Source organism: Callorhinus ursinus, unplaced genomic scaffold (assembly GCF_003265705.2).
Source record: "Callorhinus ursinus isolate GAN/ISIS: 27379988/994484 unplaced genomic scaffold, GSC_fseal_2.0 scaffold12, whole genome shotgun sequence".
Lineage (NCBI taxonomy): Eukaryota > Metazoa > Chordata > Mammalia > Carnivora > Otariidae > Callorhinus > Callorhinus ursinus.
Genome location: NW_027397074.1, coordinates 69427209 through 69453165, shown reverse-complemented (window position 1 = coordinate 69453165; position 25957 = coordinate 69427209). Strand labels below are relative to the sequence as shown.

The 25957-nt window shown below is 51.8% G+C and overlaps 1 protein-coding gene across 5 annotated transcripts; it reads right to left on the bottom strand.

Annotated features, from left to right (window-relative positions):
• Window positions 1-1951: 1951 nt before the first annotated feature.
• Window positions 1952-24621, bottom strand: CPA5 (carboxypeptidase A5). 5 transcript variants are annotated; one of them, XM_073899200.1, is made up of 12 exons: window positions 23530-24621; window positions 22819-23030; window positions 21583-21664; window positions 20358-20492; window positions 10056-10154; window positions 8755-8856; window positions 7463-7564; window positions 6992-7102; window positions 6506-6596; window positions 3143-3342; window positions 2780-2864; window positions 1952-2278 (listed from the first exon to the last, which is right to left on the bottom strand). In XM_073899200.1, exons 2-12 carry the CDS (start codon window positions 22932-22934, stop codon window positions 2091-2093), a joined length of 1311 nt encoding a protein of 436 aa, XP_073755301.1. In that variant the 5' UTR covers window positions 22935-23030; window positions 23530-24621; the 3' UTR covers window positions 1952-2090. The 5 variants fall into 5 exon arrangements, with proteins under 5 accessions (XP_073755301.1, XP_073755302.1, XP_073755303.1 ...); XM_073899203.1 differs by having other exon boundaries at window positions 2144-2331; XM_073899201.1 differs by lacking the exon at window positions 2780-2864.
• Between the last annotated feature and the right edge of the window lie 1336 nt (window positions 24622-25957).

The following is a 25957-nucleotide window of genomic DNA, read 5'->3' as shown; positions in this document are numbered from 1 at the left end:
GCAGGTGGTTCTCAGCCTTTAAGGGACCTCACAACTCCTGGGGCAGAGGGTAAAAATACAGATTCGGGGGGTACACCCCAGAGATTCTGTTTCAGTCTGGGAATGGAACTACCTTCACATTAAACGACTCCCCGTGGACTCCGCTACAGGTGTGGTCACACATCACGCTTGGACAAATGGCGACATAGTGGTTTTGGGAGTTAGACACACCCAAGTTCAAATCTCCCTCAACCACTTCCCATCCATGTGGCCTCATGTGGCCTTTAAAACCTCTCCGAATCATGATCGTGCTTTCCTCATCTGAAATACAAGCTTATTAATAATGGTAGTATCCGCCCCAAGAGGATGAAATGAAAATATTTGCGCAGAGGGTACAAAAGTTATAATCACAGACTCCAGTGTGCAAAGGTATAACTTGCTTTATTTGTCTATAGCTTATACTAATTCAGCCCATGGTCTCATATTTCCACTAATAGCAGAAGACGTTAGCTTGGAAATTCTAGCTCGCTCAAATCGCTTCCAGCGTAAAAAAAAAAAAAAAAAAAATTCCGCCTCTCTTGAGGAACCGCGGCCCGAATCGGGATGCTCTCCTCCCCCGTTGTTGGCTCTTCCCCTGGAGATGATCTGGGTTCTTCAGGTGTTCTTTACCCTGACTTCCTCAGGCCTCCTCCTGGCACAGCTGCTCCTGGGCACAGGCATCCCCTGGCCCCGGTGCCTCCGTGGCCCCTGGGCTTAGCCTTCTTGCCTCTACGCCAGGCCTCCTCACTATTTCTTTTTTCAGAGCTCCCAGTAGCTGCACTCCTCAGGTGTACCCAGCCATACGGGTATACCCATGGATACATTTTAATGACCTTTCTAGACCCCTTGCTCAGCCCTTGTTCATCTGCTGCTCAGTTGCCATGTTGGACATGGGCCTTACCTAGAGATTTGATCCCCGCTGATCCCCGCCTCCCACTGAGTCAACCCCTGTCTTCTTTTACAGGGCACGTAGAAAGGGGGACTCGTTCTCCTTTCCCCCTGCTTTCTTCCATCTCCGTGATTTAGAGTAAAACCCTGTGCTCTGTGTCCTGCAGGGGCCAAATCACGGGTCCCACAATCCTTTTCTTTTGTGACCAAAACAACAAAAGTCTGGCCCTTGCCAATGAAAGTCTTATTTTCTGCCTCAGAATTACACAGACCCTTTCAGCTCTTCAGTGGCCCGCTTGCTTCTTCAGAGGACCTGCCTTCCCCTGGGGGCAGGACAGAGAGACCCACGACCCCTGCTCCCCAGCGGTGGAGGAAGGCAAAAGCTGTAAGGAAGCCTCAGGATGGGGTGGGGGCACCTCATTTGTATCTCAAAATATCGTCCCTTTCTCTCCCTTAAATAAAGTGCTTGCTTAGCAAATGCCTGGCCTCGACTCACTGCTCGGTGCCCGACCAGCGTGGTGACCGTGGGTGGAGAGAAGGGGGAAGGAGGATTTCCTCTCCCTGGGTGGGTGGTGCTTTGCTGTGCTGGCTCTGACTGGCTTGCGACCCTGCTCCCCGGACCAGGGGAGACTGTGAGGGTGTTCACCTTCCTTTAGGGGGCGAACGGGGTCCTCCAAGCCGGGGCCTCCGAGATGTGGCCCTCCCCTGCTACACAGCATGGAAAGGAAGCAGGCAGAGAAGGAATGTGCCTGTCCGTACCCACCTCTCCCTCGGGCTGCCGGAGATGCCACCACTGGAGCCCCACTCCTTTTGATCAAACACTGGGCCTTCCGGATCATCTCAGAATGTAAACACCAAGGGGACAGTGTGTATCCAGTAGCTCCCAGAGAGTGAGTTATCGGCTCTGGGCCTGGAGAACGCTGCAAGAGGACGAAATCTAAGGGCTGCTAGCCCCCTGATCCTCCTGAATTCCTGAGGAGTGAAGAGGCATTTCAAGCCGCCCCGGTCCCCTCAGTGCTGAGCCCAAAGCACCAGAGGCCACCAAGCCTGTTCAAACTTGTTATTTATTTCCTAAGGGGTCAGGGTAAGGGTGTGGGGAGGACCATGTATCACTTGGGTTTCAGGAGGAGCCCCAGGCCTTGGGGAAGGGAATGAATGCTCCTGCTCTGCCCTGAGTGGTGTTGCTAGTAGGGGTGATTCAGGGTGTGCTCCATGATGGCGCGAAGCGCCAGCCACGTCTCCTGGGCCGTGGGGACGATCTGGGAGGCCGGCAGCAGGAAGCCATAGCTCCCCGTGTCCCGGAGCTCGAAGGTGAAGGAGTACTTGATGCCACTGTCATAGGCCCAGTCGACAGTGATCCCGCTGGCCACATCTGGGTATAAAAGGGCAAAGAAATGCCCCCAGAAGAAAGAACAGGGTGTGGTCCTAAGGTGCAGAAGTATCCTGAGTGGAAAGTGGGCCCTGGGGGCCAAACCCCAACTCACCCCAGACAACACCACACCTTCTGACCCCAGCGTCAACCTGGGCCACACTCTGTCCCCCCTCCCCATTCTCTGCCCCAGCAAAAAGAAAGCTCCCTGAGGCCACCAAGGAGCTTTCCTTCAAGAAGGATCTTCTCCTTCAAGGAACATCACAGTAAGCCAGACATTGGGAACCAGGCATTAATTAATGCTGCAAAGAAAGAGTTGCCTGTTTCTGGGGACCACCACTCACCCCTCTATTCAGATGTGGACAGCAGCTCTGACCCCGCTCAGTTAGATCTACGGCACTGCCCTGTGGCCAACCAGCCCTGCCAGTCAGCAAACAGCCTGCACCTGCCCAACCCCAGGTGGATGTGGGGCCTAGAGCAGCACCCAGGGGAAGGCTCACTCACAGAGGGTGGTGCTGATGCTGCCATAAATGTACTCGATCCCGTGGACCTCATACAGGGCCTGCACTGCGTCCTTGGCAAGATTGTACTGCGAGATTGCATCCAGAGGGTGAGAGGCTGGGGCTCCCCACGCTCCCACACCCTCACCAGCCGCTGAGAAACCCGGAAGTTGAATGTGCAGATGGCTCTCATGAGAAGGGAGCACAGCCCCTCTGGCTTTGAACTTGACCACATGTGAGAACAACAAGCTCTCCCCCTCCTCCCTAACATGGGGTCAACTGGTCCAGACCCTTGTTTCAGAGTGAGGGCCTGAACCTCTGGCGGTCTGCCTGATGCCTCCCCCAAGCCCCAGGCAGCCAATCTCACCAACTCCTTCTGGTTTGGAACCGGCTCCAGTGAGTGGCCATAAGGGTACATGATCATCTGAGAGTAGCTGTGAATGGAGATCAGAGCCTTGATGTTCCCATGGGCAGTGATGAAGTCCACAATGGCCGCCACCTCAGGCTCCGACTGAGGGGAGGGCCCACGATAAGTCTCTGAGCAGGGGTTGTCATTAGAACCATTTCCTGGAAGAAAAATAAAACCATCCAGAGGGTTCGAATTCCCAGGTTTGGGAAAGACAATGTTCACAAAACATCCAGGTATTCCTCTACATCTCCCAGCCTCCTCTGCAGTTTGTTTGAGGTCATGTGACTACTTCTGACCAATGAGAATGTGAGCAGTAATGATGGGTCACTTCTAGTTTGAGGCTGTTAAGAGCAGGCATGACTTCTCCACAGTCTCTTCTGTCTATGTGGTTGGGAGCAAAAAACTCTAGATGGAGGAAGCATCCTGGATCCCTCTGTCACAGTCGGAAGAAAGCTGCCAAGGAGAGTCACCTACCCACGTTGGACTTCGTGTGCCTGAAAAATAAACTTTTACCGTGTTCAGCCACTGAGATTTGGATGGCATTTATCACTGCTGCACACCCTAGTCTAATACATCAGAGGAGTGCATTCACACCATGACTCAGCAACTCTGTGGGCCTTCTAGAGAGCTCCTTTGGCTTGCCCTTTGCTTAAGTCCTGACCAAGGACTTAGAAAAGCAGGGCTGCCTTCAGAGGAAACTCTAGGTCTCCAACCCTGGCTTCCCCGACGAGCGGCGACCCCTTCGAGCTGACCCTTCTCTGCCGACTGTCCACTGCCAGGCCGAAGGCTTGGGGCGGTTGAGCGCTCAGACTGAGTATCTGCTCAAGCTTTGCCACAACCGTGGCCCCAGGAGCAACATGGACTTGGGGCCAGGAAAAGAGAGAATAGAGCCCCATAGCTGCCTGAGACTGGTCTGGGAGCCACAGATGTAAAGAGCCTTTGGCAATTCTTCTTGGGGACCTCAGTTAGGGGAGAGGAGCTGAACTTCTGTTTTGTTCACAAATTTAGTTGGTTCCCATCTCCTAGATTCTTTGCTCTCCATCTCTTTCCTTCCTCTTAGCCTCTTCTTGGGTCTTCTTCCCTTCCCCAAGGGCCCTGTCATGGAGGGCTGGGCTGTGGGCTGGCCCAGGGACCAGCTGAGATGCTGCGCTAGGCTTGGAGCAAACCACTGCTCCCCGGGGAGTGCAGGTGAGGGCGGCATGAGTGGGAGGGATGGTCTACAGATGACTCATTATGCAGCAATCAAATTAAGGCAATGATAAAACCATAAACAAAATCTTCCCGCCTGAGTCACCAACCCAGGCACACACTATTTCTGTCCGCAGGCAGGCCCAGAGGCGGTTCTGTCACCGGGGAGTGCGTCCCCCCTTGGTCTGCGGGGTCCCACCTGGGGTGGGGACCCAGGCTAGAAGGGGATGTGTCTGCAGGAAGCGAGGGTGAGGAGCAGCCCCACAGGCTGGACAGCGGCCCTGTTTGTTGTGTCTGCCGGGAGCTTCTGCACCTGCTCCACTTGATGAATGACAAACAGCAACAGATGAGCAGAGCGGGGGAGGCTGAGAGCTTTGTCTGCGTTTGCAGCCCACGCGGGGAAAGCGGTTCCCCTGCCAACGACCAGGTGGCTTTGCCCAAATATGGAGAAACACTTCAGGCCATTAGTTCTGGTTTGAGCTAAGCAGCATAAACTAATCTTCCCCGGACCAAATGGGAATTAGCTGCCTGCCTCTCTCTGACGTTCACAGTCCAAGTCCTCTGAGCCTGCCTGTGTCACAAGTACCTGCTAATGGATTCATTAGCTATTTATTTTTCCTTCTCTGAAAATGTAATTTGTAGCAAGGGGAAATCTCTGGAAGGACGTGGTAAATTATTAAAAGCAGTAATCTTTGGGTAGTGGGATTATGGGAGTTTTTTGTCCCCCCTGGGCTTTTTTTTTCCCATATTTTTTTTTTTTATTGTGTATATTACTGATTTTCCCCCCTCTCCTGCCCCCTATGGAGAAACACACAAAAAAGTTATTTTCCTTAAGAGATGATTTGTCTTTCTGCTAGCCAGTTTATCTTGGGGTCCGTGGGCACCGCTTCAGCCAGTTCCGAGGGGCCCACATGGATGCCCACTCGGGGCAAGTGTCTGGTCATTTGGAGGTGAAAACACCCATTTTTACACGGTTGTGTTCCCTTACACAAGCAGCTACACACACAGCACCGGATTCTCAGACAACCCCCACCCACAACACCACGGGCTGAGAGGCCAGGAAAAGAGAGAATAGAGCCCTATAGCTGCCTGAGACTGGTCTGGATGCTTCAGATGCTGATTTTTCAATGAGAACCAACTGAAAGAAGCCAGATTTTCAAAGGGATGGGAAGATCTAGAATGTTCTATCTCATTGGTTTGGCCTCCCATCTGTGGATCTGCTTTTCAACAGCAATGGCACTGTCTCCTTGGAGCCAAACTCCGACCCCCCACCCCACCCCAGTGTAGTGGGTGCCACATCTGGAGCCTGAAGGCTGGGCCCATGCAACCTGTCCTGGCTAGACCTAGCATGCCACCCATCCAATTGCTGCATTCCCAGGATCCACATAATGGTCTCTAGGTTTTCTGGAGGCCTCAGTTTCCCCATCTAGTCCCTATTCTCCTGGTATGGTAAGGGAGATAATCAGGAATAACACCAAGGAACTTGGGAGGAAGCTGCCCACCTCTGCCTAGAACAATATGACCCTGCAGACATGCACCAGGCCATCAGCCCAGGATTACAAAGCAACTAAGTCAAAAAATAAAAACCAGGCTCAAGTCAGAGTTGATAAGAAATTGGCTTATTCTATATTAAAACTATTGTTCTGGCCTCCTGAAAGGGCAAATTTCAGGTCCTGGCTCTCAGGAAATGAGTTTGGAGGCATTTTCTTTTGGTGGGCTCCCTACAAGGAGGGGCTAGAGGGATTTGCAGGGGAGGGCATAAAAACTGAGTTTTGAGCAACCAGCAAGACCATCTTGTATCTCTTAAAGGTACAACCTGAAGACTATCTTGTACCTTCCCCTACCATATTTAGAATTTGACCCTTGCAGTTGGTTCCCCCTGCAAGGAGCTGTTTCCCGTGTTTCCCATGGAGCCTGCACATATGCATATGTTGACCACGCATGTGCAACCTCTCCCCATATCGCACGGCCAATCCTAGGCATGTGTTTGTCTGTCCCCGTCCATGACTCACTTGCATTAGCTAACTACCCCGTCTCCCAAGGTATGCGTCCACATAACCTGACCGTGTGGGAGACGTGCCAAGGACCAAGTCCTCCTCCAGCCCTGCCCCCAGGTCCAGCAGACTGCCATACCTCCAAAGCCTGACTTCCAGTTCCTGTTAAGATCCACACCAATGCAGAAGACTCCAGGTCTGGTGGACTTGTTCTTCCTCCACAGGCGGTTCTGAAAAAGCCCGTGCAGGTGACATTTACCCCTTCCCCAGGGGTGGGAGCCTCTGACATCCTGACCTAAGAAGGCGGGTCTGGCAGGACAGAGAGCGGCAAAAGGAAGGAATCTCTAGGGCAGGCTGCGGCTGGCATGAGGATGGGCCAGGACGGCAGATCAGACTAAAGCCAGGATGTGGGAAGAGGCCCGAGGACAGGTGCAGGCTGCCAGCAGTGGCCTTCCCGGGCAGCAGGACAGGGGTGGAAGGGCAAGAGCCATAGCTGACCCGAGTCACCGGCCAGCCCCCAGGGAACCTCAGCTCAGCTTCCCAAAGCCATGGCAACCTTTTCTGCATCCCCCCCCAGAGCTGACCCTGACCCTTGCCCCTCTCCCTCCCTCCCAAATGCCCTCACCATGCTGTGGGTAAATGCAAACCCATCAGGGTTGGTGACAATCTCCATGAAGATGTCCATGGCATTCAGTATGTTTGTCAGGGTGCTGTCTTTGCCATATTCACTGACAATCTGCAAGCGAGGGCAGAGTGGGGATGGGGGAGGGTTGGAAGGGATGGGAGGCGCTGCCGGGCTCTGCTCTAAGGTGGGTCAGGGCATTTGCACAGCCAGTGGCTGCAGGCAGGGGTGGCATCAAGCCATCAGATACATTCTTTGTGCAGAATGAAAGGCTTGGATTTTAAACAACCAGGAGGCAGAGGCTGGGTGTGGGCACTGTGCTAAGAAGGGCAGAGCACACGGCAACTGTTCCAAAGGACAGGAGGGGAGAGAGCCTCTGCGTTTAAACAAACCCAGTATAAATTTTCAACTGGAGACACCCCGAAATAGTCAAACAGTCCCCACCCCTGCCCCACCCCCAATATCTGCGCTGACCTTCTTGGCAGTCCAGATGCCAGTGGCGTGGGTGATCCACTCCCGGGAGTGGATTCCAGTGTCGATCCAGATGGCCCGGCGCTGAGAACCTCCAGTGCTGAACTGGGTAAAAGCACAAGGTCCCAAACAAGTTTGAACTGAGACAGCTGCAGGGCTGTCCCTAGGCTTCCCAGGAGCAGGCCCCAGAGGTCTGCGCACCACCTGGGGTGGCGCTCTGGGCCCAGGCCGGGGACTGAATGTGCAGGTACTTGTGCCTGAGTCCACGAAGTGTGGGGGCCCTGGGGCGCAGTGGGGCTTGTGCACGTGGGGAGTGGAGTGATCCAGCCCGAAGCACAGAGCTTCCTTCAACTAGTGCTTCTCAAACTTTAAAGGGCACATGAATCCCCCAGGATCTCACTACCATGCAGACTCTCAGTAGGTGTGGGGAGGGGTCTGGGGTTGGGCATTTCTGACAAGCTCCTGGGGATGCTGCTGCAGGTGCCAGGACCACACTTTGTGTAGCAAGGTCTTAGACAACATTAAAGGGAGAACACGCCCAGCCACCAGGGGAAATCAAGGCAGAGATAGAGGAGGTCACATCCCAAGGGAGAGAGGAGGACACTTGGCCCTTTGGAAGAGTCTCCCGGGGCAGGGTTGAGGGCAACAGTGCCTGTCTGCTCTGAGAGCTGGGTGTCAGGGGCCCTGTGGGGTCCAACCTCCCAAGCGCCCTTTAGGGCACATGCTAGGAATTGTTTTCCGGGTGGGGGGGGTGCTTCACACTCCTACCTATCCTGCTTCCACTCATGACCAAGGGCATTGTGGCTGCCAACTTTGCTCAAACTCTGTTTCCAGTGGCCCCTGGGAAGGGCTGGGAGGTCCCCACAGACTCAGGCCTATCTGAGGGGCTGCCTGAGCCAGACGACCTCAGTCATTTGGAAATGAGCCCTCTATTTACCTCTCTTCCCATTTAACAGATGACGCAACCAAGGGAATAGGGAGAAAGCCGGCTCCCCCACATTCACATCCCAAGACCAGGGTGACACAACCGCCACCCTGCAGTTCCATCTCCTTCGCAACCCTCCCACCTACTTCCTGACCGAGGATATGCCGGGTCATGGCACTGTCGCCCGCCCATACCTACAAGGGTGGGGCCCTGAACACCACAACCCCAGAGCTGTGGGTCACCTCGGGGCAGGAGGATACACATCTTCTCTGTCCCTACAACTCCCACCCAGCCATGAGCCCACATGAGTTCAACCTTATGCCGGAGGCTCTCACTGTAGAGTCTAGTGGTCAACACCACCAGCTCTTACCTTCAGGACAAGAATGGACCGATTTTCAAAGCTGTGGCCAATCCGAATTTTTGAGACAATATCTGAATACTCAGTTACAAAGTTGTCAATCCAGCTATATATCTGCAAGAAATGATGTATATCAGACAGGCACTTAGGCAGGGAGGGGCAAACCCCAGGGTCTCCCCGGATATTCTCCCTCCCTCATCCCACCCTCCTGAATGCTTTCCCACCTCCCTTGAGGATCTAAAAGAACCCAGATGGAGAACTGCCCAAATCAAAGACACCCACCAGGCCTAAGGCAATAAGCTGCAGTCGGCCTGGATTCGAAGGCCACTCACCACACCCAGAGCTAAGCCTTCGCGCGTGATCAGTCACTCAGTCCCCAGGGTCAGCCTGCAAGGCTCTCTCAGGGTGGAAGTTTCTCTTGCTTCCATTTGCTGGGCCCACTGAGTCTATCTGACAGACCCCACAGACCCTGCAGTGCTGTTAGGGTCTTCTTGGCCCTTTTAGATTCTAAGCCCTCTGAAGGCAGGATTATTTATGTCTGATACTAATACACATTGACAGGCCATATTAACCCCTTCCTTTCCTCTATCAATGTATATACAGAGGAATGTATGTATATAACTGAATTACCAAATACATGGGGAAAAATGTATTTTTTCTATTACAGGCCATGTGAAACAGGGAGTAACGGTCAGAGAGTGGGCAATACCAGTATCACTATGTCCTTTACATGAAAATGGGACCTGAGCCTTGAGTTTCTTTCTGGACTGGGCATCTCTATGTTCTCCTTTATAAACCGGTCACAGTTGGTCACACCTGCCCTAGCTGGCTGTCACTGTGATCAAGCATTTTCTCCAACCGAGGCAACTCTGTTCTACTCTACCAAGTGGCTCTCCAAGATGCCTGGCTTCCTGCCCCTGCTACACCCTAGCACCCACAGCTCGGGCCCCTTGACACCAGAAATGCTTGTGAAGAGGTCGAGACCCCTGAATCCCCAGCCTCAGTGTTGGCTAAGGAGACGACACCCCCTGCAAGTGACGCGTCCCTACCTCAGCATCCTGCCTAGCAGGCCCATTACTCTGTCCCACACCTACCCCGGGCGGCACTGTTGAGCCACAGTTCTCTCTGAATCCTCGCTTCTGGACTTCTTGGAAGCTGAGAGTCTTTCTCCCAGTGTCTGCTCTGCATTCCCCAGTGTCGGCTCACACTCTCTCTCAGACCTCAGTCTTTCATCAGTTTCTGCCCGAGTCTGGAGACCCCAGGAGCCCAAAGGGACAACAGAGCCCAGAGCTTGACTGGGCCGACAGACCTACCTCCTCCAGGGTGTGGTAAGAGGAGTAGCTGAAGCTACTGGTGCTGCGCTCCAGCCGGCGGGACTTTGCCATGGCTTCTCTCTCCTCATCCAGCAGCACCTAGGAGACAAGAGCACACACTGGAAGGGAAGGGGAGGACTGGGCCAGGCCCGCCTCCCCTGAGCCCTGCCTCAGCTGGCTAGGCACAAAGACAGCACTGACACAGGAAAACAAGCCACCATGAGTGTGAGCTGCACAACAGGAGGAGACGCTGGTAGCTAGGTGACTCTGCTTGGCAAGCCAGCATTCGTGCCGCCATTTCCCAAGCGAGCACAGGGCGAGGAGTCCGGAGAGCTGTGTTCCAAGTCTGCCGCCAACTTGCTGTGAGGCCTTGGCCTCAGTTTCATCAGCATGAACACTGGGACAGTGAGAACCTGCCTTGCCCATATCATAGGATAAATGTAATGGATATGAAAGTGTTTTAGAAAAGTGCTCATGATCTACTGGTCCTCTAGGGACACTGCTGAGTCAAGGCCCAAGCTGAACCATGTACTCCTGGAGGAGCAGAGGGCTCCCCCGACCCACAACAGCCACTCTACCCACAGGAAATAGCCTAACAAGTGACGTCCAGGCCATCTGGAAAACCAGCTGTGGACTAAGCAGGGCCAAATAATTATGGGATTAATGTGCCAATGGTCTTTTACTCACCTTCTTAACTGCCTCTGAAACACAAGTATAGGTGAGCCAAAAGCAATGTCCGCAGGTGTCATTTGGAGTTGGTACTCAGTCCCTACGTGCTCCTTCCCACTGACCACAGGGAGGGCATGTAGTTGGATTGGATTGCCCTCCTGCATCGTTCTGGGACACTTTTCCCAGCTTGGGACTCAGTGAGGTGGGCAGGTGCCCTTCACCCCAAGCTCATACCCTTACATTGGACAGAGACACCCCAGGATTCTGTGCTGACTTGCAGCATGGGCAAGTTGGGAAGTGCCTGGGCCACTGAGCTGTGAAGGCTGAAGACCTCCCCCCAAAGTCACCCCGGTTTGAGCTCTGCAACCCAGTCAGTCTTAGTGATGCCTTGCTTCAGGCCAGAGCATCCTTTTAGTTTACGAGGCATCCCTATACTCATTATCTCAGTTGATCCAGTCAGATGACCAAATGACAGGGTAGGAATTAACTATTCATGTTTTAGAGATAAAGCAGATTGGAGAGGTGAAGGGACTCAGTGGCAAAGTCAATAAGGGGCAGAGGTGAGGTAAGAACCCAGATACCCTATTCCTAGCCTTGGGTTCCTTAAGGCTGGCTAGCTATCAAAACCCTAAGGCTAATAAGAATAATAAACACATATATTATTTATAATATGCATGATAGACATATATATATATATATGCACACACATAGATATACATATCTACAGGAATATACAGTTGATCCTTGAACAATGAGAGGATTAGGGGCACTGACCCCCACACAGTTGAAAATCCACACATAACTTTTGACTCCCCAAAAACGTAACTACTAATAGCCTACTGTTAACCAGAAACCTTACATAAACAGATGATTAACACATTATTTTGTCTGTTATATGTATTATACACTGTATTCTTACAATAAAACAAGCTAGAGAAAAGAAAATGTTATTAAGAAAATCATAAGGAGGGTGCCCGGGTGGCTTAGTCAGTTTAGCCCCTGCCTTCGGCTCAGGTCATGATCCCAGCGTCCTGGTATCAAGTCCCACATCAGGCTCCTTGCTCTGCGGGGAGCCTGCTTCTCCCCTCCCTCTGCCTCTCTCCCTGCTTGTGCTTGCTTTCTCCCTCTCTCTCCGTGTCAAATAAATAAATAAAATCTTAAAAAAAAAAAGAAAGAAAGAAAAGAAAATCATAAGGAGGGGTTCCTGGGTAGCCAAGTCCATTAAGTGTCCGACTCTTGGGGGGGCGCCTGGGTGGCTCATCTGTTAAGCATCTGCCTTCGGCTCAGGTCATGATCCCAGGGTCCTGGGATCGAGCCCCGCATTGGGCTCCCTGCTTGGTGGGAAGCCTGCTTTTCCTTCTCCCACTACCCCTGCTGTGTTCCCTCTCTCGCTGTGTCTCTCTCTGTCAAATAAATAAGTTAAAAAAAAAAAGCGTCCGACTCTTGATTTTGGCTCAGGTCATGACCTCAGGGTCATGAGACCAAGCCCCGTGTTGGGCTCCACATTCAGTGCGGAGTCTGCTTGAGATTCTCTCTCTCCCTCCCCCTCTGCCTCCACTTGTGCCCTCTCTCTCTCAAAATAAAGAAATAAAACCTTTTTAAAAATAGAAATCATAAGGAAGAGAAAATACATTTACAGTATTGTACTATATTTATATTAAAAAAAAAATCCATGTATACCCACACAGTTTAAACCCATATTGTTCAAGGGTCAACGGTATGCTTATCCGTGTGTGTGCGTGTGTGCGTGTGTGTGTGTGTGTGTATACAGAGAGACCAAGCAAAAGCAAATGTGTAAAATGTTAACAACAGATAAAAGTCCATCATACTACTCTTGCAGTTAGAACGTGTTTTAAAATGCGGAGAAAGGGGAACCCTCCTACACTGTTGGTGGGAATGCAAGCTGGTGCAACCACTCTGGAAAACAATATGGAGTTTCCTCAAACAGTTGAAAATAGAGCTACCATACGATCCAGCAATTGCACTACTGGGTATTTACCCCAAAGACACAAATGTAGGGATCCGAAGGGGTATGTGCACCCCAATGTTTATAGCAGCAATGTCCACAATAGCCAAACTGTGGAAAGAGCCAAGATGTCCATCGACAGATGAATGGATAAAGAAGATGTGGTATAGATACACAATGGAATATTATGCAGCCATCAAAAGGAATGAGATCTTGCCATTTGCAATGACATGGATGGAACTGGAGGGTGTTATGCTGAGTGAAATAAGTCAATCAGAGAAAGACATGTATCATATGACCTCACTGATATGAGGAATTCTTAATCTCAGGAAACAAACTGAGGGTTGCTGGAGTGGGAGGGGGTGGGAGGGATGGGGTGGCTGGGTGATAGACATTGGGGAGGGTATGTGCTATGGTGAGCGCTGTGAATTGTACAAGACTGATGAGTCACAGATCTGTACTTCTGAAACAAATAATGCAATGTATGTTAAGAAAAAAAAAAGAAGAAGATAGCAGGAGGGGAAGAATGAAGGGGAGTAAGTTGGAGGGGGAGACGAACCATGAGAGACAATGGACTCTGAAAAACAAACTGAGGGTTCTAGAGGGGAGCGGGGTGGGGGGGTGGGTTAGCCTGGTGATGGGTATTAAAGAGGGCACGTTCTGCGTGGAGCACTGGGTGTTATGCACAAACAATGAATCATGGAACACTACATCAAGAACTAATGATGTAATGTATGGTGATTAACATAACAATAAAAAATTATTAAAAAAATAAAAAAGTGTTTTAAAATAATGAAAAAAGCAATACCCCGAGCATAGGAAAACATGACACTAAAATGTCAAAAAATACCAAAATGTAAACAATGCCTGTTAGAATAGAAAGATTATGATTTTAAGCCATTTTAAAATTTTCTCTATTTTTACATTCTGGCAACATGCTTATACTAAAATACGTATGATCTTCTAAATGAATAAATAATACTAAAACAAAAATAAAAACCCCTAGTGGCTACAATAAAGGAGCAGCCATGGACTCTGGCCTCCACCATCCCTGCTGCAGATAAGGCCGCCGCCCAGTGACCACCTGCCCCCCACGCTGCCCCAGTCAGCTTGCTCACAACCCTCAAGTTCGCAGATTTAAAAGTAGGACTGGAGAGCAATGCCTGGACCTCATTTTCTTTTCTTTTTGAGCACCGACTGCCTGTTAGGCAATGGTGACTGCAATGTTTTCTGGCAGAACGGGCTGGGCTGGGCACATTCCCACTTGGGCAAAGCTGGGATTGCTGGTGGGGTGAGGGAAGGCCGGACGAGCCTTGATCCTCGCTGGCACAGGCACCACCCTGGGAAGCTCTAACAAAAGGGACTTGTCTTCTCCCAGGAACCCAACGGAAATCTCAGCAGCCCACCATGACCAATGCGTGCCCTAACGTCACTCTGGGCCGGGCACGACCAGCTGTGGAGAGCAGCTGCAGGGGGGCAAGCAGCCTGGGTTGGTGCACCCGGAAGTCCCCCTCTGGCCCCACAGGAGTGAAGGGTCCGTACATCCGAATGCCTAGGGAATTGGTGGAGGGCCTGAGGCGGTGGGCGAGGGTGGAGGACAGGGAGGAGAAATTGGGAAGACAGGACCAGAGGACCCAGCTCTTCCCACAGACCCCCAGGGATGCCCACAGGAACACAGCTCCCACGAGGCTGTTCTTTGTTCCACAGAACAGCTTGGGGGCAAATGGGAAATCAGCACCGAACTGCAAATAACTTTCCAAACACCCTCACGGGCTTGTGAATGGAGACAAGACCCGCGTACAGATTGGGAATGCTCAGCCCTCACAGCTGGGCCCCAGTTCCAAGAACACTAATCTACGCTGGCCTGAAAACCACACAGATGTTTGCTCCCTTCACAGGGCCGGGGAAGGAGCGGAGAGAACTAAGAATGCAGTCTTGCCACAGGCTCAGGGAAGCCTAATGACAGCCCTGTCAGGCTTCTCAGAGAGAAAAAGAAACAGCTCAGAAGTAAGCCATTTGCCTCCCTGGAAGCCATAACCTGACAAGGAAAGTAATACCTTGGTGTGAATTAATTTATGACAGGGGTAAGGAAGGATGGGAACACTGAGCAGAGAACAGCACCTCCAGGATGGAGGAGGGCAGGAGGCCGAGGGAGGCCCCGGAAAGGTGAAGGTGACGCCTGAAGGGAACCGGCGCTCGGCAGCTGAACTCCAGCCACAGACGCAAAATGGCCACGGCTCCGGGTAACAGCGGATGGGGAGCGTCTCGCCCCCCACCCCCACCCCCCAGCCACTCCCGCTCTGTGACAGTAGCAGGCACCTCTCCTTATATGCCCCCGGCCTTCTCCTCCAGGTGGGCCGCAACCGCAGTCCGCACCTACATGGCGGTGGCTACAGATCTGGGGTTCGCCAAATGGACCCCCTCAGAGGTCAAGGCTGAGTGGTGGCCCCACTGCCCAAAAGGCAAAGTTAAACCCACCCACACCACCAACAACGGCAACTGCTGAGGCCGCAGATGGCACAAGAGCAGAGAGGGTACAGGGCCTGAAGCCAGGTTGTCTCAGGTTGAATCCTGACACCATCACGGACGGGCAAGTCACTCATCTCTCCGTGCCTCAGTTTACCAAAGTATTAATCTCTGTGTGCCTTCATAAAGCGGGGGTCATGTTATCACACACTTGAGCACATTCTTTAAAGTGTTCTCGTGAGGATGAGAAGGGTTAATCGGTAAGTGCTTGAACCGTTGCCTAACATTCAGCTATGAGGAGCCGGAGGAAGAAGGCCGGGCAATAGTCATCCTGGGGGCAACTCCCGGACTCTGTGGTGGAACAGTCATTACCAGGCATGACTGGGAAATCTGGAGTCCTCCAGAGAGAAGTGGTATCTGGAGGACTTGGATGGCAGACGGCCCCCATTAACGGTCAGTCAGCAAAGGCCCCCCTCCCAGGACCAAGAGAAGGGCCAGGCCTTCTCTCCCTGCACCCTTGGAGCAGCCAGACTCTGCCTCTCCCTCAGGCCCTTGCCCATGCCTGCTGCTGTCCTCCCTTGCCTTCTCCTGCTCATCCCTGCCTGGCCTCCTCCCCTTTTAAGGGCTGCTGCCCAACCCCGCCCCAGCCACCGTCATGGCCACTTTTTTAATCTCTTATTTCAGTGAACAGGTGTTTGTTGAGCACACACTGGGTACTAAAGATATGGCAGCCAAGGAAAGAAAACTGCCTGCCTTCCTGGAGCTTACAGTCTGTCAGGGGAGACAGACAATAAACAGCATAATTACATAAATTAGATAGGATACTAGAAGGTGGTAAGCGCCAAGGAGAAAAGTGAGGCAGTGGAAGGTGGGAGGGAATTGGGGAATGTAGGAGAAGGGTACAACTTAAAACAAGGTGAAAAGGTGACCTGTGAACAAGGTTTTGAAAGCAGTGAGGGAAGAGGTCATGCAGATACCTGCAGAAACAGCATTCCAGGCATACGGACCAGGAAGGGCAAAGGGCCCTGAGGTATGAATCTAGTCAAGGGCTCTGAGGCAGGAATGGGTCAGGCAAGTTCAAGGAACGTTAAGGAGGTCCAGGTGCCTGGAGCAGAGTGAGCAAGGGGAGAGCAGTTGGGGATGTGGGAGTGGGGCATAGATCATGTGGCGCCTTGTAGCCATTTTAAGGACTTTGGCTTTTACTCTGAGTTGGGAAGTCATTAAGGGTTTTAGGCAGAGAAGTGACATCATTGAATACAATATGTAATACTAATAATTTTAAGGGACCCCTCTGAATGCTGGTCTGAGACTGGGCAACCAGGAGGCAAGGGTGGAGTTGGGAAGAGCAGTAGAAAACTCCTGGAATAATCCAGGGGTGGGGCTGATGGCGCACTGGCCTGAGGTGGCAGCATGGAATGGTCAGATACATTTTAAAGGGAGAACTGATGGGATTTGCTGACAAACTGAATGTGGGATGTGAGAAAGGAGTCACGGATGACTCCAGGCTCCTTGTCTGAGTGACCAGAAGGGTTGGCGTTGCCATTGCCTGAGACGGAGAAGGCTGTGGAGGAGCGGGTCGGGCAGGGGGTGGTACTCAGGTTGGAACAGTGAAGTCTGAGACGCCCACTAGCTAAGCAGGCAGGTGGTAATGGGGCGGAGGTGGTGGGACATAGGAGGCTAGAGTTCGGGTTGAATGTAGGAGTCAGGCTGGAGCTCTAAGTATGGGGACCTTCAGGGGGCTGAAGGTAGTCAACACCGGGATCCCGGATGAAGGGGTAGAGGAGAGGTCAAAGGACAGAGCTGGGAAACAGGAAAACAACATGAAAAGGAGCAGCCAGTAAGGTGGGATAAGACAAGAGAGGGCAGAAGCCAAGACAGGACATGTTTCAAAAGAGGAGAGAGTGACCAGTTGTGCTGAAAGGTGAAAGAACAATGGGCACTCACAGCTGACCGCTGAGTTGGACTTAGGAGCTGTGGGTCATGACACAGTTTGGGTGACATGAGGGGTGGATGGTTTGCCCCAAGAGAGGGATGGAGATGGCAAGTACAGCCCATATTTCCAGGAGTTTTGCTGTGTGCGGAAGCAGAGAAATGGGGTGATAGATAGCTGGAGGTGGAGAGAAGGGATCAAGAGCAGATTTTTTTTAGGGCAAAAGAAATACCTCTATATTTGTATGCTAATGAGAATGATCCGCTGTGGGGGGGGGGTGGATTGGCAAAGCAATATTTACGCTAAATTGTGTTTTGCTCTAGATGCTCAGAGCACGGGTGGTTTTTGTTTTCTCCTTTGTGCTTTCCCCTATTTTCCAAATTATCTAACATGAATATTTATTAATTTTGTAATCAGAAAAAAGCCATTAAAATCCACAGAGCTGATTGCTCAAGTGAAGCTTTTCCATGGTGACTCATCCTAGAGAAAAAAAAAAAAAAAAAACTACACCAAAACCAAAAGGCTGAAAAAAACGGGGAGGTGAAGAAAAATTAAATGCAAATCGAGCTCACTCAGAATCAGATAATTTCTTGCCTGGCCCATTTTCTCAGCACCCTCCTTCCTGTCAGTCTCTCCCTGCTCCTGTCCCCAACTCAACATTGTCACTGTCAGAGGGATTTTTCTTAAATGCAAATCTGATCTTGTCAGAGCCCTCCGATGGCTCCCCCACGATTTTCGGGATAAAATCTCGACCTCATCACCCAGCAGAGGATGCCCTTTGTGATCTGGTCGGGTCTCATCGCCAATCGGGGGGGCCCCCTTCCCCCGCCGGCGCCCCCCCCCCCCCCCCCGCCCTCGCCTGCTCTTCAGCCGCACCGTAATTACTGCCTTCTGAGAGCCGCGTGTCCTCGCTCCCATAGCAACCTGCTGCACTCCATCAGCACACTCATCCACTCCATTGTAATCACTGATTTACTCCCCTCCGCTCCCCACCCCCATGACACCGGTGCCCCTGGATACAGGACCAGAGTTCTTATCTTTGTATTTCCTGCACCTTGCACACGGTAGGTATCTCTGCACCAGTGGGTGGAATGAATGCACCCACCTCTTCTACCTCACGCAGCCCCATGATCACAGCTGGGGGGTGGGGGGTGGGGGCACCTCCCTTCCTCAAAAATCTCCGCCTCTGGCCAAAGCAAAAGCCCGCACCAAGGTTTTTCCCTCTCCCTCTCAGCCTGGTACTGTCCAGCAAACACACCTCCACTTCTTTCCTTCCCCCGCATCCATTGATTCAGCTAAAATTTATTAAGCCCCAACCGAGTGGCAGGTGCTCTCAGAGGTGCTAGGTAGGGTATAAAGAAAGACAACGGGCCTGATCCTGGACCTTGAGAGGCTCAGGAGAGGGGGCTCTGGAGACAAAGACCAACATAATAGCAAGGTCTCTGTCTGGGCATGCTCTTTCTGAACCTGCCAATAGAGTAATTTCTGCGACAGTTGAGGGCCCACCGTGCAAGAGAAACTATGCCAAACACCGCAGCTGAGAAGGTTCGGAAGAATCGGAAGAAATTCGGCCTGTGCATCAATAACTGAAACATAAGGCTGGAGGCCAACAACCTGAGTGGTGCAAAGCCTTCCCCTCCTGTTAGCACCTCTGAGCTTTTCTCCTCCTGGACACCCTCCCCCTCATCACCACAAATCAACTCAACACAGCAGCCTCCCCCAGGGGCCCCCAGCTCCTCTAATCCAAAATGGGATCTTAAGTATGACCATCAGAGCTTGATGCAGTGCAGACAGAGGGAGTTGTTGGTGAAAATCCTGCCTGGCTGGGTGAGGGCTGAGAGTCCAGGGCATCTTACTAAGAGGGAGTAAAAAGCATTATCTCCCCCCCACCCCGAGGATTCCAGGCCCAGGATGACAGGAGGGGACAGGCTGAGGAGAATGGGGATGACAGCTCCAAAGGAACTGGTGGGCAGGCTCAGAGGTGCCCCTGGGGCCAGTCCTGATGTGCAGAAATCAACAGAAAATTTTGAGAGACCTCTTCATATCTGTTTGCCAAATCCTGAGGGGTTTCCAGGGCAAGCAGGGAAACGCAAACTTTAAAATTCAGGCTTGGGCTAAAGATGAGAAGTGAGTGCTATTTCTTTTGATGCGGCATCCTGTCTCGTCTGCGGGAGTTTCCCCATTTTGGTTTGTGGGGGATTAATTAGAGAAAGAGCCCACCCGTCCACGTTGAGCAGCAAACACATGTGCCTGATGAGGGATAAAGGTCTCTGAATGGACCTAAGTGGCCCAGCCCTGTGGTTGCCTGGGAAAGGAATGTTCCTAATGCGTTTATCCCCTGGCATGTGGTGTCAAGTCTGTGCGGCCGGGAGACCGGGTTCCCACACTCCCAGCCCTCAGAGATGAGCTGTGTCACAGTGTGGCTGGGGGGGCATCTAGGTGGCTACGATTCTGCAGGCCCCCAACAGCATCTGCAGAGGGGTGCGGCCAGAGAGGCCTAACCGGCACGTGGCGCCCCCAAGAACAGCTGTAGGAAGGAGGCTCCCTGGGATATTTGTGAAGACAGAACAGTGGAAATAAAATGCCATGACGTTCAGAAAAGGCTCTGTAAGGTGTGCTGACCAGCGGGGGTGGGGAGCTTGGCATGGCCGGGAGGGAGGCTCCCTCTGCCCTACCCGAGGGCGGGTCTGCAGCCACCTCTCCCAGAGCTATTGCCCTGGGAGTGTCCTGCCTGGGAGAGGCGCCCAGGACTGAGAGCATTGCCGTACCGGTGTTGGGAGGGAAACCACAGCGGGTCCACAGTTAAGTTTCTTTCACCTCTTCCCACTTCTCTGGAGTGAAGGAACTCTCTGATACTGGATGGCTGAGACACCACAAGGACAGGAGGGACAGTCAGAAAAGCCAAGGGAGGCATCCAGAGCTGCTTTTTCCTCGTGCCTAGGAAGACCTGAGCTACCTCCTCCTGCCCCCTCCTCCCGGCTTTCCTCCTTGGCCGTGAGCTGCGAATCCCTCCCCAAGAGGACTCGCCCACAAGTGGCCGCCATTATCACACTAGGAGACCCTCCCCCTGTGGACTCTGTCCTAGATTTAAATATTCTCTGATAAGTGTGAGCTTTCATTCCTTCCATAGCCGGTTCACAAGAATGCAGATGGAACTCTAGAAACAAGATGTCCACTGTTAGCCCTGGCTTGTTTTCCTCCCTGTCGGGCCCAAACCAGAAAGGCATGTGGAACGGGGGCCCCTAGCCGCAGCCCTGGGGCAGGACCTCACCTGGATGTCCTTTATCATGATGCTGTAAGCAAGGCCGTGAGACTCCAGGTAAGCTTTGATGTCTTTCAGTTCCGAGAAAGGAACTCTCATATCCACAGGGAGGCTGGGCCTGGCTGGGTTACGCCAGAAGTCCACCTTGGTCACAAAGGAAAGGAAAATAGACACATTTATCATGCGTCCTTACTCACCATCCTCTAGGCACCTTAGGGAGCCAGGTGATCGTCTTCTCTTACATGGTTAAAAGGGCCCCAGTTCCAAAATGAGAACCCTAAAGCCAAGCAGAAAGACAGGGGCAAACAAACCAAATCCCCGAACTGAGCTCCCCTCCGTAATTCCAAGCACCTTCATCTCTCAGTCTCCCCGACACACTGCAACCTCACCTGGACCCCAAGAGCCCTACACAGTTGCTAAAAGTGAGACAGCTCATCATATGGGACATGAACATGGACAAGAACTCTGGTCAGAAGAGGGAGGCATCACTGTCCCCAAGCCCCAGAGAGGTGGGAGGCACCCAATCTGGATTCCCATGTCATCCAAATTTCCCAGTTTGTAAAACGGAGAGAACTGTTATAAAGTGTTATGCATCCTGGGAGAGAGGGGTACTCAAACAAACAGGGACAAGGGCTGCGGGCCACCTCCAGAAATATCTGGTTGTTTCAACAGCCCTCCAACAAAACTCTTCTATTCTAACAGTTGAAGAGAATGTTTTCCATCATGGAATACTTGCAGAGGACAATGTTCTTGGAAACAAATGCTCAGCCTGACAGGGACGAACCCAAATAAAACACAGGTTTGCCAAGCTAAGCCATTTCAGTTGGGAAACAGATGTGTCCAGGCTGCACTCAGCATGGCGTCCCACCCAGAGACCTATGTGCTTCCCGTGTGGCTTTGGGACATTCCAGTCACTTGCGAAGTGGCCCCTGACGGGGTCTGCTCAACAGGCCCCCATCTAGGACAGAGGAGAAAGCCAAGAAGGGTCACCCAACCTTCTGAGCGAGTGTTCCCAACCTTTCCTGAAGAGGAGCCACATGTGATTTTCCACAGTGTTGTGCTTTTTGGCAGAGCTGTCTGGCGGGCAGGCTTGGGGTGGGGGGAGCAGGCGAGGGGCTGAAGTTATAAACCGTCCCCCCCAGGAAAAAAAGTAGATATGCCAATAATTTTACACATAGTGCAAGCCACTATAAGAGAGTTCACAACGTGTTCCTCAGCCCTGAGGAGTCCTCACCTTCTGGGGCTTCAGGCCCTCCAGGTCCCTGAGAACTGAAAGCTGCTTCTCATTTTTAGCCAGGACTCGAAGAACCTGGTCTCTGGAAAGACACAGGGAGGGCAGAGGGAGCTGCGGAGAGGGCTTCCTGGAAGGCTGGGCTGCTTGGAGGAGGTGGAGTGAGAAGACACCAGGCCGAGGGCACCTGGCGGGAAGGCTGGGAGGCCAGAGGACCCTGAGCAGAAGGATGCGTAGCTCTGGGAAGCACACAAGTCCTTCAGCCTGGGATAGGGGCCGCTCCAGCCTGAGGACAGACCACCTAAAGGACTAAAGAAAGCCTGGCAGAGCTCCTGATGAACCCAGAGCCAAGACGGGGGAGGAAGTACGGGAAAGGAACTGCGGGGAATGGAGGAGGGCTGGAGAACAAAAGGAATGAAGGGGAGAAAGGCATAGATCCAGGGGACAGGGGAGACCAACTGTGGCCCCAAGTGCTCTTCATACAAGGGCCCGGGGCCGTGATCTGTCCAAACCCTGGGCCCTCTCCGGTCTTCTCTCAAGAGGTTGAGGACACGGAAGGGGAGATCAGCCTCATGCTACCTTTTGGGAAGAAGCTGAGCCCCTTCCCATCCTGTTGGAGGAGCTGTGACCTCCGGGGTCTGCTGCCTGGGATGGCGCCGGCTCCCTCCCTGGCTGGCTCAGACATCTGGGAGGATGAAGCCCCTCACTAACCCCCTCTCTGATCACCACTGTGGACATACCATGGAGTAGTCACCTTGCATGATCTTTGGGAGGCTGAGAAACAGGTCCCTAGAGGGCCTGGTGTGAGACACTAGGGCTTCTTGTTATTCACAGGGGGACAATACTGCATCCCTAGGGCAGGGAGACATAGTCTTCTGGCGGTTACTAACTTCTTTAAGAATCAGAGGAAAGTTATAAACCTTCCCCCCAGGAAAAAAAGTAGATAGGCCAATAATTTTACATATAATCAAGAATCAGGGGATTCATGGAGCCCTGAAAGCTTCCCCATGGGCTGCCGATTAAGAACTCACATGGGGAGGGACAATAACACAGCTGCTTGTCCTGCCCTTGAGCATGGGCATGGGAGATTATGGACCTGAATGGGAACTAAGGGACCGACTCCCTCCACTTTGGCCAGGTCCCAGTAGGACAGCCACCTCCCCCTTCCCCCCCACACACACACCTGGTCCCCAAGCTCTCCACAGCCACTACCCCCCGCACTAAAGAACAGCCACTCACCCTGTGAAATTCATTTGGCCCAAAGCTGCTGCCAGAATAAAGCTGAAGACCAGGAGCATCCACCTGTCCACAGGGGACGGGCCAGGGCCCACGCCTCCTCCAGGGGCGCCCTGCATGCTTCTTCCTTCAGGCGAGCTTCAGGGGCCTTCCTCGTGGGCAGGCATGGCCGAGGCCTCAAAACAACGCGGCACCTAAAGGCCGGCAGGCCCGGCCTGAGAATGGGCGTTAGGTTCCCTCGGGGGAGACCCAGCGTGTGACTCCCACACGCAGGGCCCGGGGAGAGCTAGGGCCACCCCTCCCCACTGCTAGGCCAATGCCCTCCTGGGAAGAGGAAAGAGGGAAAAAGGAAGACGAGGCTCTTGGCTTTCTTTCCTCCCTGGAGGTTTGCTGGGCCAGCCTCTGGTGGACATCAAATCCTCCATCTTCGTAGAAAGTTGAGAAGAGCTAGAGGCCCAAGGAAATCACTCTTTTCCTCCCTCTTCATGGAACGTTTCTCTTTTGCTCTCCTTCTCCCTCCCCATCCACTCACACTCCCCCTGGGCCACGTCCTCCTCACACATAAGGGTGTGGACGCCACGGAAAGAATGCTGGGTTTAGACAGAGGCCTCGTGCTCACTTCCTGTCTAAAAGACTGTGGGCAACTGCCCTAATCTCCCTAAATCTCAGTTTACTCATCAGGAAAATAGGGTTAATAACACCTCCCCTCCCTACCTCACAGGGGTTTGGGGGGGTATTAGATGAGACAACTTGGGTGAACTGGCTTGGCCAAGCCTGCAAAATAGAATGTATTATTTCAAGAGCATTAACGCTTAGTCACGGCTGCATCTTAGGTCGACTTGAGTTGCAGCAGGGAGAAGGCGGACAGAAGGGAATGGAGAGGGGAACCAAGGAAAGAGATACATAGCATGGGAAGGAATTCGGGGAAGACTCCCTTTCCTCGATCTTCAGCCGGTCGCCAGTAGGCTGGTGCAGGTAGTGCATTTTCTGCTAGACACCAAGCTCCGTGTGATCATTATGGTTCTCGACAGACAGCAGAGTCAATTTCTCGGTCCTGCCGAAGCCCCACACAGCCCCCTTTATGATCTGGGAAGAGCGGGAATAAAGCCGAGGCCAGCACACAAAGCAGTCATATTGGAAGGAGAGAGTGAAAGATGATGCCTGAATGGTAAATGAATCTAACAGAAAATCCACAGGAGGCCGAGGAAAAGCAGAGACTAAATCCAACAAAGTTGTTCAGCAGAGGACGTCAACAAAAGGCCACTTAACTGTCACCGGCGATTCTCAGAAGCCCCCCTCCCCATCCATCCTTTCCCAGAATGGCCAATTAACTGGCCATGTGTGCAGAGAGGGGAGCTCTTTTATTGACAGAATGCCCTGCTCCCACACCCCGCCGGACCTACTCCATTATTTTGTGGTTCAGCTGTTCAGACATGCCAAACTCTCCTAGAACCCTGGCTTTGGGAACTCTCAGACAGAAACATTAGCAAAGGGTTTAAGGACCTAGAAAAGAAAGCAATTAGGCTTTCCACCCAAGTAACATTCAGCTTTAGTAGACATAGGAATAAAAGAGTGTACTAGTAAACAATAGCTCAGGGATTTAAAAGAAAAAAAAGTGGGATGGTGCTAGTCACCAAAAGTACCCAGCATCTTCTTGTTCAAAAGCATCATTTAAGTCACTAATAATAAGACAACTATCCCTGTCTTTTTGGTTTAGGGGTGGGGAGAGAGGGAGAGAGAGAGAAAGATCGAGAGCAAGAGCAAAAAAGAGAGAGAAAGAGAGAAGGGCACTTCAGAATTCTTGAGAACTCTATGGCAGCCCTTCCGATAGAACTTTCTGTGATAATGGAAATGTTCTATGTCTGCACTGTCCAATGGGATAGCCACTAGCCACTTGAAATGTGGCCAGTGTGACTAAGGAATTGAATTTCTTATTCTATTTAATTTTAATTAATTGCAGTAATTTACATAGCCACATGCGGCTAATGGCTATCACATTACACAGCAGAGTTCTGTGGGAATTCACCAGCCCTACGGCAGTACCTCCAATGGCTGGACTAGGAGCAGAGACACACAGCTCTGCTTGACTTAATACCTAATATTGGCTTCTCGCTCAAAATTCATTATTCATCTAATCATTTACTCAATAAATGTCTACTGAATATTTGCTATGTGCCAGGCACTTGCCAAGGTGTGGGAATAAAACAGAGAGCAATAACAGACCTGGCCCTTAGATTTCTAATGGGGTAAGTAGACAATTAATTTAAAGAGCATGCAATAACTGTAAAAATATAGCTGGTGTGTGTGCTACAGTATGCCATGAGGAGAGGTACCATGGACTCCATACAGACTGAGGACACGGAGTTTTCTGAAAGAAGTTCTGTTGGAGGACTTTTACCTCCTGCAGGTGGGGGGTTTAGATGCCCCAACAATCCTGCCCACGTGAAACAACTAAAATGCTGGATAACATATTTTTAGTAACTCTTAAAAGGCATCACTGAGTTGGCATGAGAGTAAGAATCTACAGATCTCAAAAAGGAATAAAAGCCAGACACCTGAATGGTAAACAGATTTTCCCCTGGAAGAGTTCTCTCAAGCCCAGTTCCTGATCTTCCTCCTAGGAGAATATACCTAGGATCTAGGGTCATTTTCCTTCTGCTCAAAGTAGATCTTTTGAAATTTTCCTTTAGTGATGTTCTCTGTTTTTATTTGTTTGAAAGTTTTTGTTTTCCTTTCATTTTATTTATTTATTTATTTATTTTATTTGTCAGAGAGAGCACAAGCAGGGGGAGCGGCAGACATAGGGAGAAGCAGACTCCCCGATGAACAAGGAGCCTGATGTGGGGCTCAATCCCAGGACCCTGGGATCATGACCTAAGCCAAAGGCAGATGCTTAACCGACTAAGCCACCCAGGTGCCCCTCATTCTTTCTTTTTCCCCCCTTAGGATTTATTTATTTATTTGGTGGGAGGCAGGGAGAGAGCACAAGTGGGAGGGATAGGGAGAGGGAGAGAGAATCTCAAGCAGACTCCGTGCCAAGTGCAAAGCCCGAAGTGGGGCTCACTCGATCTCATGACTCTGAGATCATGACTTGAGCCAAAACCAAGAGCGGGACAGTGAACCGACCCCACCACCCAGGCAC

Excerpts from the sequence above, each read along its gene's own strand:
- CPA5 (XM_073899200.1), bottom strand. The coding sequence starts at position 22,934 with ATGCAGGGCGCCCCTGGAGGAGGCGTGGGCCCTGGCCCGTCCCCTGTG. Across the intron at positions 20,493-21,582 it reads AGGGCCTGAAGCCCCAGAAG|GTGGACTTCTGGCGTAACCC; the intron begins GTGAGGACTCCT and ends TTTGTGACCAAG. Across the intron at positions 2,279-2,779 it reads CAGCATCAGCACCACCCTCT|ATGTGGCCAGCGGGATCACT; the intron begins GTGAGTGAGCCT and ends TTTTATACCCAG.